Raw genomic sequence first — 14,971 nt, 5'->3', positions numbered from 1 at the left:
AATGTAACAGGTTTGCTCCTTAACTCTGTTGTTATATGCAGCAGATCTTTTTCTCTGTCTCTATTTCTTCTTCTCTGTGTGCAAATAAGAAGCTCTTTTCTAAGGAAGCTCAAGACCTGGTTGGAATTCTGCTCTCAGGACTTCCTCTTTGTAGTTTTAGGGTAGTGTCCTGACTTGTTGCTGTGATTAATCAGTTCGTTTTCCTTGTAATTAACTTGTGATCTCCTCCACAATTAGCCCCTGTCCATGCCAAATTTATGCTACAGGAAATAGATGGTCCAGAGTGATTCCTGTTTACAATTTAAAAGAGTGGATGGATAATGTGCCAGGGGAGCAATGACTGGGTAGCTATTCTTACCCTGTTTCCTACTGGAAGAGTACAGCAAGCATTCTGCAAATGTACCACCCGAGTACAAAGATGCTTATTATTTTTGAAGGAGCATGTGATATCTCATACAAATATGTGATCTTTATCTTATGGATGATGCCTCAAAAGTTGGTGAGTAAATCACCAGGGTTCTCTATGGGTTGAAGCCCTGGAACAAATATACCTCACCAAAAGCTGGTGGCAAAAGTTTTTAAAAGTGTTTAGCGCATTACTGAAATGTTTTCAATTAGTACAATGCTATACAAAATAGAAGGCAGATTATGTGATGAGATGCCCATGACTAAAGTCCAAACACGTGTCCAGTTTGTTTTAAGATGCAATGGAACACAGTGAAACTAGAAGGACCAGGAAGGAGAGCCCAAGGCCAATAAAGCTAAGACCAGTGGAGCTCTTGCAGCCAATGTAGTGAAAGGTCATAACGTCATTGAGAGAAAGTGACAATGTAAAGACTCCATTGGAATCCACTCTCCAACCACCGTGTAAACCAACAGAATATTTGGTGCTAGCAGAGGAGCACATGCTTCACTGTGTAGTCATTACAGAGGAGTCAGGGAATTTAATCACTGTCTTATTTGCAATATACATACTGTATATATTAATTAAGTAAATTTTAATAAGTCAATCAAAGGCTATGTACTACATGGAAAAAAATAGTAATATAGCTGCAAAAAGCATTAAACCTTTCATATATCATCAGTCTATAATCAGTTTATTAAAAAGACAGGATATGTAAAATGCACATCTTTTTTATTTTGCAATGTTGCAGACATTACCTTTCAATCTGTAAAGAAAAACAACTGTCAACCACACGAGCAGGCAGTGTAAACACAATGAAAAGAGAAAGAGTGAAATAATCAGAGAAAAAAAGAGTAAAAGGAAAAGATGTAAATATTTACTGTATGGGAAAGTGTCAGTAATGTACAAATAACTAATACATTATTAGTTTTTTTGAGGACAATGAAAGAATAAGAAAAACATGACATTGTTTATCTTTAGAACCACTATTGATTAAAAATATGAATTCAGGTACAGGAGATTTTGAACAGTTTACTAAATCCTCTACCATAGATTAATGCATCTTAATGCCTTTCATTTTAGACAAAACTAAAAATAAACATATACAGTAAACAAAAAATACTTTGATTTCAGTCAAGGAAATGTATATCCAGATTGATAAAATTAAAAAAAAAAAATGATATATTTATTTTTATTCTACCATCTATTTATAATGACTTTCAAAATTCAATATAAAATCACAATACTTATTCCTCTTGTTGAAAAATTCTCCTAAACGTAAACTATATAAATATACACTGCTCAAAAAATTGAGGAAACACTTAAATCACACATCAAATTTCGATGAATGAAATATTCAAGACAAACATCTTTACTGAGTAAAGATGTCTGAGTTTTCCCTTCCGGGATCATCCAAGATTAGCAGTACTACTTTGGGACACAAGGGTATGCTGCTGCCGACAAGATCATGCTCCTTTTTCTCCCACAACCCTGAGAAACCACCAATGGAGGGTGTTGTGATGTGGAATTTTGTATTCAAGTTGATAAATATTTTGTAGGTCTTTGTTTGTAACTTAGACATTAATGTTATATCATTGATAAGAACAGCAATGGTTTGATTATTAAGGATCCCTCTCCAACATTCTTAGTGCTGAGTCTTTGTAGTTTTATGACAGGGTTGGGGGAAGTGCCTAAAACCAGTCTGGCAAGGGATTCTCTGCAGGACTCTCTCAATCAACCACCGCATGGAGATCAGCTACCTAGCTGGCAAGCTTTACCTTAACAAATGGTATTGGGGGCAGGTGTGAAACCATTGTGTTGCACCATAATTCTATTAGTCTACAGTTGCCTGTTTGATTCTAAATCAGAAGCCATTAAGTACCACAACACCCTATTGGCGGTAGGGTTTGGACAGAGAGTCTATAAATCTGCTTGCTTTACCCCGCCCTCTCTCTCTCTTACACCATCTGATGAAGGAGCATTTCACACACCATGAACTGAAAAGGACAACACAATGAGCAGCACAGCTCAGCAACCATATTGAGACAGGCATGCAGCCTGTTCTGAAGAAAGCTGACCAAAAATGATGCCTTAACTAGAGACATTTTAAGTAACAAACAAGACTGTGTGCCACCTAAAACTACATATCAGCATTTATCAGGTTGTATGGTTGCCAATATTCACTTGTACTTTGCTTATTGTTATTATTTATGAATATTATCACTGATACATTACTTAAAGTGTAACTTATCTCAAGCTTGTCTGTTAGTTCACTTAATAGCCTGAGGATATAGATGTGGAAGGAAATGTGGGGAGAAGCTATATACTACAATACCTTATAAACAGTGGTAAGTCTGTGAGATTTGAGGCATTCTGACAAAGGTTACACATTAATAATACAAAAGGAGAAAGTAGAGTAATAGAGAATTCTACCAAGACAAAACAGAGGGAAACTGAATGCGCCCCTTCCTGTCCCCCTGCTATAAAATTGAGATGATCCCAGAATGCTGTATCTCATTCTGGAGCAAAATGACTATTGAACGAAGCTCCTGTCCAAATACTGGCCGCCTGAGAGAGCATTAAACCACTCCGAGTTTGTTTTGCTTTACTGCTCTTCACTTTGTTATACCTTATTACGCCATCAAGTGCTTGTTTATTTTTGAGTGCATTGTGTATATTGAAAAGGCTGACCTGGTTCATGCCCCCACATTTCATTTTGTGGACTGTGCATTTCTTCAGTCAACAACAAAGCTTATTAAATTATGGTGCCTAAGGTGTGCTTTTTGTTGTCCATTTTACAAATGCATATTAAGCAGAGGTCATGCAATGAGTTTTAAATATCTGATTTATAGATACTAAAGAGTCATTTAACCATCAATTTATATGCCAACATTTAAATGAGTTTTGTTCGTCTTCTGTAATATGCTTATTCATCATTACTAGCCTTTACATAAGAATTCAGACTTGTATTTGCAGGTAACAGCAAGTCAATCAAATGTTAATGTGATTACAAGTACTTTGGAATACACTTGACTTACCAAGGTGGGGAGAGGCAACAGATGGATGGTATGTGATCAGCACTGCTGAAGTAATATTTATCAGGAAGATTTCTGCCAATTCAGGCACCTCATCCTACATAACAAATGGGAAAAAAATATAAGTTTATAAACATTGAAAACATTGTAAAACCTCGAAGGTGAAGATAAGGTGTCTGGTATGAAGGGGTAAGGGCTTAATGCAATGCTAGTCAGATGACACGCATGGGTGGGTAAGATCTATTATGGGTTCTAGAATTTAAAATTTGAAATTCTATTCAGATTAATGTTGGCAGTACTCCACTAACCATAAAAAAAGAGTACTATACTACTGAAATAAGACAGCACACTGCCCTCACATTTTTAAAAGCTAAATATTTTTGTTTTTACACTTTCGTAGAATAGTACCAAATTGTAACTCTGGATTTATTTCAAAATTAAAATGCTTTTTTTTTGTGGTTTGAAATCCAACTTGTTTAAAAAAAACGGAAAAAAAATAAAGCAGCCCAATACAGTGGTGCAGCAGATACGTTGTCTCCTAACTGTATAAGACCCACTGTTTCATTGTTAATTGAAATGCCTTCAATTTGGAGTGTCCGAGAACTTGCTATGTTTAGACTGGTGTTCATATTTTAAATACTCCATTTCATCTCTAGAGTGAAAAGGCCTGCTTTTAGTAGGATTAGTGAGTGAAGATTAGCCTGGTGTGTGAATGTGTCAGTGATAGACTGATGTTATTTTAGCCATGCACCTTTAGAATATTCTTGTCCTCTCGACATGATGAGGAAAAAAATCAGTGATTTTACACTGAATAAATGCATATATGGACATAACACTATTTTTAATTACAGTATTATATTTTTATACCAAATATTCATACAAAATTACATTAATTATATAATACAAATATATGGGGTACACCTTCAAGGTGGCCCAACTCTTTATCTCTGTCCTGTTTTACCATACACCAGTTAGGTTAGCCTCATCACATATTTGTTCATCTGAATGGATAATAAAATATGATACCGTATATTTTTGGTAGGGCGGCATGGTGGTCGCAGTGGGAAGCGCTGCTGCCTCACAGTTAGGAGACCCGGGTTCGCTTCCTGGGTCCTCCCTGCGTGGAGTTTGCATGTTCTCCCCGTGTCTGCGTGGGTTTCCTCAGGGTGCTCTGGTTTCTTCCCACAGTCCAAAGACATGCAGGTTAGGTGCATTGACGATTCTAAATTGTCCCTAGTGTGTGGGTGTGTGTGTGTGTCCTGCGGTGGGCTGGCACCCTGCCCAGGATTTGTTCCCTGTGTTAGCTCGGATTGGCTTCGGCATACCCCAGTGACCCTGTAGTTAGGATATAACGGGTTGTATAATGGATGGATGGTGTGGTTAGGGTTAGGGTTAGGGTTAGGAGGAGAGGAGGGCTTGTGCCTCCTCCAGACCGCGAGGGGGCGTCCGTCTTGGTTATATTGGGGACCACGGGTGCAGGGCTTGGAAGCCCAGCCCTGTAGGGACCCGTGGTCACCGCCAGGCGGCGCCGATGCCGGTTTACCCTGTGTGGTCTTTGGCCGGGGATGGAGCCCGGCCGGGACGCCTTGGAAGACCGGAGGAGGGCGTGTACCTCCTCCAGACTGAGTGGGGGCGTCCGTCCTGGTTAGGCAGGGGCCTGGGTACAGGGCTTGGAAGCCCAGCCCTGTAGGGACCCGTGGCCACCGCCAGGCGGCGCCCCGGTGCCTAATTATCCCGGGAGCCCGGCACTTCCGCCACACCAGGAAGTGCCGGGGGGAAGACTTTGTGTGGCGCCCGGAGAGCCGCCAGGAAAGCAGCCGACACTTCCGCCACGCTGGGGCGTGGCTAAGGAGAAGAGGCTGGAAACACCTGGGGCTCATCCGGGGGCATTATTTAAGGGGCCGCCTCCCTCCAGTCATTGGTGGAAGTCGGGAGGCAGAAGACGGAGCTGGAGAAAGGACAGGAGGCGGCCAGAGGAAAGGCACAGTGACTGTGGGCCCTGGACTTTTGGGGGATTCGGTGCTGAAGGCACTGGGGTTTCGTGAGTGCATGAATATATAACTTGTACATATTGTAAATAAACAGTGTGATGGGTGAAAAAATGTTGTCCGTCTGTCTGTGCCGGGGCCAGCGTTCACAATGGGTATACTGTTTAATTATAATAGGTATAAAAGTACCTCTAGAATTGTAACAGTGATGACTGCTGATGTTTGTCCTGGCTGTAGAACTATAAATCCAGAAACAGGTAGAAAGTCAAGTCCCGGTTCAGCTAGAGATACCTCAGTCATGTTCAGTGGTTGGAGAGACCCTTTCACAGTTTCATACGTAATATTTATAGCTCCTGGTGATAAATACAAATTAATAACAAGTAATTAAAATAAATTCTGTGCTTTTTTATTTATCAGCATTTATTGTCAGAGGATCCCTACAGCATAAAAAATATTTAAAGTTTACTAGACTATGCATAGTATTAATTACTTACCTGTACTCTAAGAAAATTATTTAATTGTTCACTATTTTTTTATGATAAAGAGTGACATTCATGTAATTCAAATGAAATCTATTGTTTTTAAAAAATATAATTGCTCAGAAAAAATATACTAATTGTCTACAATACGTATTTACATCACTACAAGAAATTATCCATCCATCCATTCTCCAACCCGCTGAATCCAAATACAGGGTCACGGGGGTCTGCTGGAGCCAATCCCAGCCAACACAGGGCACAAGGCAGGAACCAATCCTGGGCAGGGTGCCAACAGGACACACACAAACACACCCACACACCAAGCACACACTAGGGTCAATGTAGAATCACCAATCCACCTAACCTGCATGTCTTTGGATTGTGGGAGGAAACCGGAGCGCCCGGAGGAAACCCACGCAGACACGGGGAGAACATGCAAACTCCACGCAGGGAGGACCCAGGAAGCGAACCCAGGTCTCCTAACTGCGAGGCAGCAGCGCTACCACTGCGCCACCGTGCCGCCCCACAAGAAATTATTTTAAGTATAAATATATATTTTGCATTTTTATCTGGTGGCCATAAATCTAATTGAATTTGCAATAACTGTATGTTTAGTACTAACCTAGGGATCCAAACTCCCTGGTAATGAAGAGCTGAAGGGTTTTGTTTTCTTCTCTTGTGAAAATCATCTTTGAGGAAGGAGCAAACTTCAAAACTCCATAAGGCTCATCGCTAGCCTCTACGGTAAGGACAGCTTCAAAACCCTGCTTGTCAAGAGCAGCTGCACCTGTAGGATGAACACCTCCAATAGACAACGCAAACACAGGTTAATTTATTAGTACAGTTTAAAATTAGTTTACCAACATTTTTACTTGTGGCAGAGCCATTTAAACAGTTTGTCTGTGTTCTTCTTGCACTGTTCACAAAGATTTTATACACATCACAAAATAGTGGAGAAATAATGCTGCAGCAAATTCAATTACGATGAGAAACATTCTACAACAAAAATATATCATGTGAAATTATACATAAAAAAAAATACCCACTACATTTAAATTCCTTAGTCCCAGATCTTTTTCACATTTTATTTAATTGCCAAATATGTGAAGCCATGGGAGCAGTAGACTATCCAAGTAGCATCAGAAGCTGTGCAGAATCTGACACTTGATGGGGTTCTTGGTAATAATTATGCACAACATTTGGAAAGGCTGATCACAATTATACTAGTGCTAATTTATTATACATAACTGGTAAACATTCAAAATTTATGAAGGATTATAATTTGCATTTGAATTTGAATACAATGATGCTGAACTGCAGTCATTTGCATTTGTTAACAGTAGAAGCATTTAATATGGTGAAAGCAAACAGAACATTCAGCTTAACAATGCTTGGTAGTTCTTTTCACATAATATCATGAAGTGGAGTTTTAAAGATCCTTGAAGGCCTACTTTCTACCATAGTATGCAGTAACTTATTCCATGGGTCTATGGTTCACTGCGTTACGAAAATACTCTAACACTTGTGCACAAACTATTCTTAACAACTTTCTGTCTGCATTCCTGTGTTTTGTTTACAGGACTCATGATCATAAAACAGCTGTGATTCACCAAGCTAATTCCTTTCATAATTTTAAACACCAGTCATGTCACTTGTTTAACTAGAAAATGTTCAGTTCCTTAAGTTTTTCCTCATAGCTTATACCTCACAGTCCCCGAGCTCTCTAGTTGCTCTTCTCTCGACTTCCTCTAGCTCAACTATATTTATTTTTGTAGTATGCAGACCAAATATTACATTTACTACTCCAAAGATGCTTCACTGTATATATCTTAAGCAAACCTCCATTGACTTGTACTCCATACATCAGACTGTACACCCTAATGTCCTATTAGCCTTTTTAATCACTTCTGTACACTGTGTGGACGTAGACAGTGAAGAGTTCACTATGACTTACTTCTGAGTTTTTTTGATAAGGCATATCTCCTAATTTTAAACCTCCCACTGTGTATTGAAATTTAACATTTTTACCTTCCATATATAAAACTTTACATTTAAAAAATATTAAATTTTTTGCCACAATTTGTCCAAAGTCTAAATTCTGCTTAGGTTTACCTGCAATTCCTTTGCCATGTGCTGCTTTTGCCTCAGTAAATTACCTAATCAATATAATGTTTATGACTATCTGCCTGTTCTTCATTCTCGGGATCACTGACTTGTTAACTAAACCTTATTTTACTATTTTAAAAGGCAGAGTATATGTGCCCCCATACAGTATGCAGAAGAATGCACAGCACAACTTCTTGGTGTCTTTACTGGAAAACCGAGCCACAGGATTGCAGTGCTATGTGCTTCCCTATAAAGCACAGCAAACAGTACAAACTGTGGTTAGTGTACTGGTAGAGATGAGATACCTTTAAACGAGACATAATGAATAAATAAAAGAAAGCTGTTTATGCCAAAGTCCTGATCCAAAGAATTGTTATGAGTACAAGCAAAAGTAAGAACTTGGAAAGAGCCCCGGACAATTCCTTAGGACCATCTTTTGTAGATGCATGTCTGGAAACTGGAAGTCAAACTGACAAAGGCCCGCTGTCCAGCATGGAAGCCATCAATTAAGAAAGAACATGGCTGCTGCAGTAGCTTTGGTCTTTTTAGCACCACTGACATCTAATTTTACTTGTACACCTACTTATTTTGTTTACTGACCGCAGTATTTGACATTGTGCTTTGATGGGAATGTTTCAAATTTAAACAGATTACCTTGATTAGTGAGACTAAACCTAGACCATACAAAACATCTTTAAATCCCACTTGACATTTCTAAAATTGTATCTGAGTGCTGCTTGAAGGGGTACAGCCTGAGACACCAATTAATATGATAAAGTACTCCACTGAATATAATTCTATGACTGCCAACTGTAGAGTGTATTTGCAATAGAACTACAAGACATTGCAAAGATTGCCTAATTGCGCTGATACATGTTTTCATGGAATAGTTGTGTTATGTAAGCTAACAGGTTTCTATGTTGTCACATACTTCCGCACGGGAGGAAGCTAAAGTAAATAAGAGCAGTTCCAGGTCATACTGGGATGTGGCAGAGTGCACTGACTCTTTTTCTCCCTTTCATGCAGACCATTCACGGGAGATTCCACCTGGCCCTCTTGACGTCTCTTTCAGGACCGAGCATATGAAGCTCCGGCCCCTGTGATGTCATGTCCAGGCTCGAACCTATGGCCAAAGACCTTCATGAGCCCGACCCCTTTGATCTCACTTTCTGTCTTCCCCATTAAAAACCTCCACCTTTTCCCTATTCCCACAGTTCTGTTTTGGACTCGGCTTTGTGCACATCAGTGCTGTATACACTTTACGACATTGCAGCCAGGAAACCAAATACACGGGTTGCTGCCCCAAACCTTTCTATGACTCTGAGTCGAGTTTGTGACATTGGCGTATCCGGCAGGATGGAGAAGTCCCGGAAGAGAAGGGGACAGGACCTGCAATGCAACCAGATGGGAGTGTACCGGGGCTGAGTTTTCAGGCGGGGAGGGTGTCCCATGGTTGGACGAGACCCGATACAGGCTCCGCTCCCAGAATGCTTAACTAGGCAACCTAGAGAGGCCAGGGAGTGTGCAGGAGGGGCTCACAGAGTTGGGCTGCTCCAGAGTGAGGAGGCAAAAGGGGCTTATTATGCTCTCTTGGAGGAGAGTGCCTGCCTCCCTGTGAGACCAGATGCCCAGTTGCCACCTAGGGGTGCCCCAGACTGGCAGGTGAGTAAGGTAAGAAACTGGAGCAGCCAACCCACAAACAAGCCTGGTCCTTCAGGGCAATGTTAGGGCAGTGGTTATGGCCGCATGAGAACAAGCCCTACCAAATAATAGAGCAGGTAGTCTATCTGCTCCTGAAAGCGCTTCCCCATGGCTTCACTCAGCCGGTCTGGGGTAAGCAGTTTAAGAACCTGACAGAGCTCATAGAGCTTCTTGAGACACAAAAGACGGCCTCACAATCTGAGGGAGCAGAACCGTCCCTTTGTCGAACTCAGCCGGAGTGCGTCCCAAGACCTAGCCCCCCCATACAACCTGGAGCTTGTGCCGACGTCCCCAGAGTCGCGGGCATGCAAACTGCTTGGAAGCGAGAAGGGATGCAGGTGGAGGGGGAGGAGGGGTTGGTGTGCTCTGACTAACCAGTTGGTGGTTCCACACATAGGTGTGGTGATCGTAAACGGGTATAAGACCACAGCCTTATTCGGTTCTGGTAGCAATATTACCATTGTTGCCCGCTGGTTTGTGCTGCTGCAACAGTGGTTAAGGATTAAGACCAGTATAGCCTGTGTCCACGGAGAAATCCGCTGGTACAGGTCCGCCACTTGTATCATTAGTCACAGAGGATCGGTACGGAAACTAACCGTGGCCATCCTTCTGAATCCACCACATCTAGTGATACTGGGTTGGGACTGGTCTAAAATTAAAAGTGGTGAGACACATACCACTTCTGAGTTGAACTTTAGGCCTAGTTACAGACGGGGATGAGTCGTCTCAAGCTGCCTCCAAGCCATGTAACCAGTCGGCTGTCGCGTGCCAATACGTCATCCACCAGCGCCGAGACAGAACGAGAGGAAACCATGCCCCTTGAGGTCGGCCCGGACCCTATCTCCCTTTTGCAGTTTCAATTTAGAGAGATGCCGGCTTCTTTTAAAAGGGAGCAGTGCAATGACGATTCCCTGAAGTTTACCAAAAATGCAGTGGTCCTGGTCAATGGCCAGCGCACTAACCAGTTGATGCCACAGGGTCCTCACTTTGTGTTAGAAAACGACCTTCTGTATCACGTAGCAGAGCATGATGGGCAGGAGAGAAGGCTACTGCTAATCACAAGGACCTTCCGGCAGCAGGTCTGTGAGTTAGCACACGGCCACCGAGAAAACCCTGGAGCAGATCAAGCTCCGCTTATATTGGCCAGGAATTAATGAGGAGGTTCATCATTTTTGCACTTCTTGCCCGGAGTGTCAATTGCAACAAATTCCTAGGAAGGACTGTGCTCCTCTCATTACTATTACCCTGATTTATGTTCCCGTCCACAGAATTGGGGTCAATTTAGTTGGACCCCTAGAGCCCTCAGCCCGAGGACACAAGTACATTTTAGTCCTCATAGATTATGCTACCAAATACCCCGAAGCTGTTCCGTTGCGCTCAGCTACTTCTAAAGCCATCGCACGGGAATTACTAGGGGTCTTTGCACGTCGGCATCCCTTAGAAAGTCCTGACGTACTAAGGGACGCCCTTTACCTCAGAGACATTCAAGGAGACTGCCAAGTCACTTAAAATAATGCATCTAAAGACCGCGGTATATCATCCTCAAACCGACAGCTTGGTTGAGAGGTTCAATCAGACTCGCAAACAAATACTTCGTAAGGTGGTCAACGAGGATGGAAGGAACTAGGATCAACTCCTCCCCTTCGTGGAGGCTTGTGGGAACCTTGCATGTTGGAACCTTGAAACCAAATAAAAATATGATTCTAAAATGTTGAATGTATTTTCGGAAATTGTGTATATTTTCAATAAAGTGTATTGAAACAATTTTATTTAACAATGAAAGCATAAAAGCAGTATAAATGCTGATCCAAAACTTGTTGAGTTTTTTGCTATGGAAACACCACAGACATAAACCTTCTAAGAAGCAACTCTCGATTCAGGTTATTGAGGGAAAAGCAAACTTAATTATGTGCTCTTTACTCTTCAAAGAGAGGAACAATATTACGTCTTATTCAATTTGAGGTATAGCCAGTAGAAGTGGACATGTTTTGATGTAATAGCATATATAATCTATGAATAGGAATCAGTGTATTAGGCTGAAATACAATAGATGTGAATAAATTAAGTTCTTTAAAATGTTTACATGTATGAATGCTAGTTCCTATCAATTATTCCTTGTTCTTGAGCTCTCTTTGTTGCTGTTACATAATCATTCTCATATAATTCGTTTCCAAATTTATATAACATGAGAAAAGTTAGTTTAAATTACTTTTTCAGAGTCACCCCAAAAACCAGTGGATATGCTCCAGCGGGTGGACTTGTATTTAACAGTCCAGTGAGTAGCTATTGGAAAACACATTACTGTATATCTGTGACTTGTTCCCAACAAATACTGTTCATTTTTCAGATTTACCTTTAGTGATGACATTTGACAAAACAACTCTATATTCTTCTCTTTCTTCAGGGATCCCATCATCTAGGAGGTTGACAGTTATAGTAGCATTCAAAGTACCCTAAAAGTAATGTACAGTAATAATTAATAGGTCTGTTAAATTATATATAAATATTCTCCTAGATACTGGTATACTGAGGACATGCTTTTTACAGTGAGGTTTATACCCAAGATATCAGATTTTTTAATACAAACCTAGTAGTAGTACTTATTCATTTTTCAAACATAATTGTTCGTAAAAACCAAGGAAAACGCGAAAAGACTGTTACCATAGTCAGTGAACCCATTTGCACAAACACACACACACAGACACCTACTGTCAACACTTATTGCTACAAGGTCAACAATTTAAAGCCACTTATTACTCTACATTTATATTTACATTTACACACTTAGCAAACACTTTTTTTCAAAGTGACTTGCAAAAGAGGTCAACAAACTCAGTGTGGCCCTGCCTTGAAACAATTATTACAGGTCATGACTACAAAACTGACCATCACAGGTGAAGAGTTCTAAACCTAACAGAAATACACATTATTCTTTTCTTAGTAACAAAGAATCTAGTATGAAAACCATATATTCACACAACAAAGGAGTCTTCTGACACTTCTTAAACATCTCTAGCACAAATGTCTTTTAGATGTGTCAGTAAACCAGAGTAGCCAAAACAAAAACAAAAAACTACGTGGACATGGACTCCAAACAAAGTGACTGGGCAGGAACTGACTTGTGAAGTAGAAGAGCCAACTACTGCAGCTCCATAGTTTGAGTATTACCTTGTTAATTCCATTGACCAGGACTACTGAGCATGTTGCACATTTAAACATTTTTCTGTTTTAGAAATTAAACAGATAAGAAACATAGAATTTAAAAATATTTAAATACATTTCATCTTAGTGGAAAGCTGGAGTGAACATACTGTTTTCCCCAGTAAAGAAATAAATTGAGAGTAAATTCAAAAGGGTCATATTGACTTACAGAATAATCATATTTATTCAGTACAAGTGAACTGTAAAAAAGAAGAAACTCCAGCCAGCGGAATAAAGACTCACAGACATTTACACTATCTAGGCAGAGAAATCAGATACTATCATTTTTAATGGCAATAGCTGTTCTCTCTATATTATCAAAATTAATTGGTTACAGGTGGTGGGACTTTTGGCATTTAAATCCATAGCTACCAAAATGGCAGTAGTGTCACTTGCCTCTCTAGTACCACAAACATTTTTTTTTTTTGACACCCCTTTAAAAACCTTATCCAGTCGTTTTTGACCATTGTTTTAAATTGGCCTTGCTCAGCTGTTTTGGATTGCCAAATTAACAATTATGTTTTATGGATTTCTGAATATATTTTAAAAATTACTGTTAACTGCAGAATAAATAAACCTCCATAATGGAACAATAGTAGCCAAAGCTCTATTACAAAATAGTAAAGCTAGTATGCTAGCATAGTAACACAATAAATTCTGTTTGAAGGTTAAATGATTAAGTACGCATGAAGGAAATTATTTTAACATATTTTTATAGATACATTTTTATATATTTTTGTTTATAAATAAAACCAGTTTTATACATACTGTATGTATACTCACATATATACATTGGTATTATGGAATAAAGGATATTTTCCAGAATAACCTAAAAGATGATATAAGTCTGGCATTGTCATAAGTGTTTACGTTTGTAACATAGTTAGGTACTTTCTATAATCTATAGGATGATTAAGCATAGGAATGTCTTTGTTTAATCAGAGTGGCTCAAGTAGATTGAGAGTTCACTTGCCACTCTCCAAAAGATCTATTGACTTAAAAAAAATCTCTCTCTCTCTTTATATATATATATATATATATATATATATATATATATATATATATATATATATATATATATATATATATTCACTCGCCAACTCCCGGGCAGGCTCTATGTGCCAGCCACTTTGCGTCTCTGCCACTCGCGTATGGGTAAGCGGATGTACAATTTAAACAGATTGTTATTTTCATGGGAACTGTTACATATGCATAACAGAACTATATTACATTACAATGAGTAATTAACCATAGTTAAAAATAGTAAAACATAATAAATTGAAATAAAATTATGTTTCATGTTGCGTTAGAGGTATTCGTTGAGTTATACATTTTCATTCTGTTTGGCTTTGAGATTAACATGCAAACACTTTTTAAACTTCTGTCTTTGATATCTCCATCTTTCGAAACTATTATTGCTGACAATTCGTCATATTTTGGTTTATTATAAATGCGACCATGATCTTTCGGATTCATATAGAAATCCAAGAAACCTTCTTTGCCTTTGTTTTGTAAATAAATTTTGTGTAAAGTGCGATACTTTTGGATGCATGGATTTATATCCATTATTGGCTGTAGAATTTCTAAAACGTCTGATCTTCGTGATCATAAATATAAACCTGACCAAATTGTGGTTTCTTTGAAATTAAACTTGTAGTAGCTTTAATTGTTGCGGGACCACAGATTCTCATAGTGTATGGTCCTGAATTGTGTAAATCTACGTTTTGAGCATTGAATGTTGTGAACGCAAGCAGATTATTGTAGATTCAGATATTTTGCCTGTAGTGTTTGTGGATTTCACTTTCACCAAACAACAAATCTTTGAATTCTTGTGAATACGCCTCTTCATTGGGACAAAACACTACTTTTCCCTGATGACAACATGAATTAGATGATCTACAAATCTCCAGCTTAAACTTTAAAGCCGAACAATATCTACATACTTTTGCCATATCATCTATATCCATATATTCAATCTCTTTTCGCTGTTCCATTATTTCACAGAGTAATAGTTTCTGTTTGTTAGTGCTAATGCGATCTTTACTATCAGTTTTTAGA

At 39.4% G+C, this 14,971-nt stretch overlaps 1 protein-coding gene across 1 annotated transcript in view; it reads right to left on the bottom strand.

Annotated features, from left to right (window-relative positions):
• adgrv1 (adhesion G protein-coupled receptor V1) overlaps nt 1–14,971 on the bottom strand; it is a 669,968-nt gene that overhangs the window by 399,790 nt on the left and 255,207 nt on the right. Inside the window, exons 36-39 of the mRNA XM_039759338.1 lie at nt 12,066–12,165; nt 6,528–6,707; nt 5,616–5,779; nt 3,442–3,535 (exon numbers count right to left, since the gene is read on the bottom strand). Of these exons, the coding sequence (XP_039615272.1) occupies nt 3,442–3,535; nt 5,616–5,779; nt 6,528–6,707; nt 12,066–12,165 (538 nt within the window). The remainder of the gene's footprint in view (nt 1–3,441; nt 3,536–5,615; nt 5,780–6,527; nt 6,708–12,065; nt 12,166–14,971) is intronic.

This window comes from Polypterus senegalus, chromosome 7 (assembly GCF_016835505.1).
Source record: "Polypterus senegalus isolate Bchr_013 chromosome 7, ASM1683550v1, whole genome shotgun sequence".
Classification (NCBI taxonomy): Eukaryota; Metazoa; Chordata; class Cladistia; order Polypteriformes; family Polypteridae; genus Polypterus; species Polypterus senegalus.
This window is presented reverse-complemented; position numbering and strand designations above follow the sequence as displayed.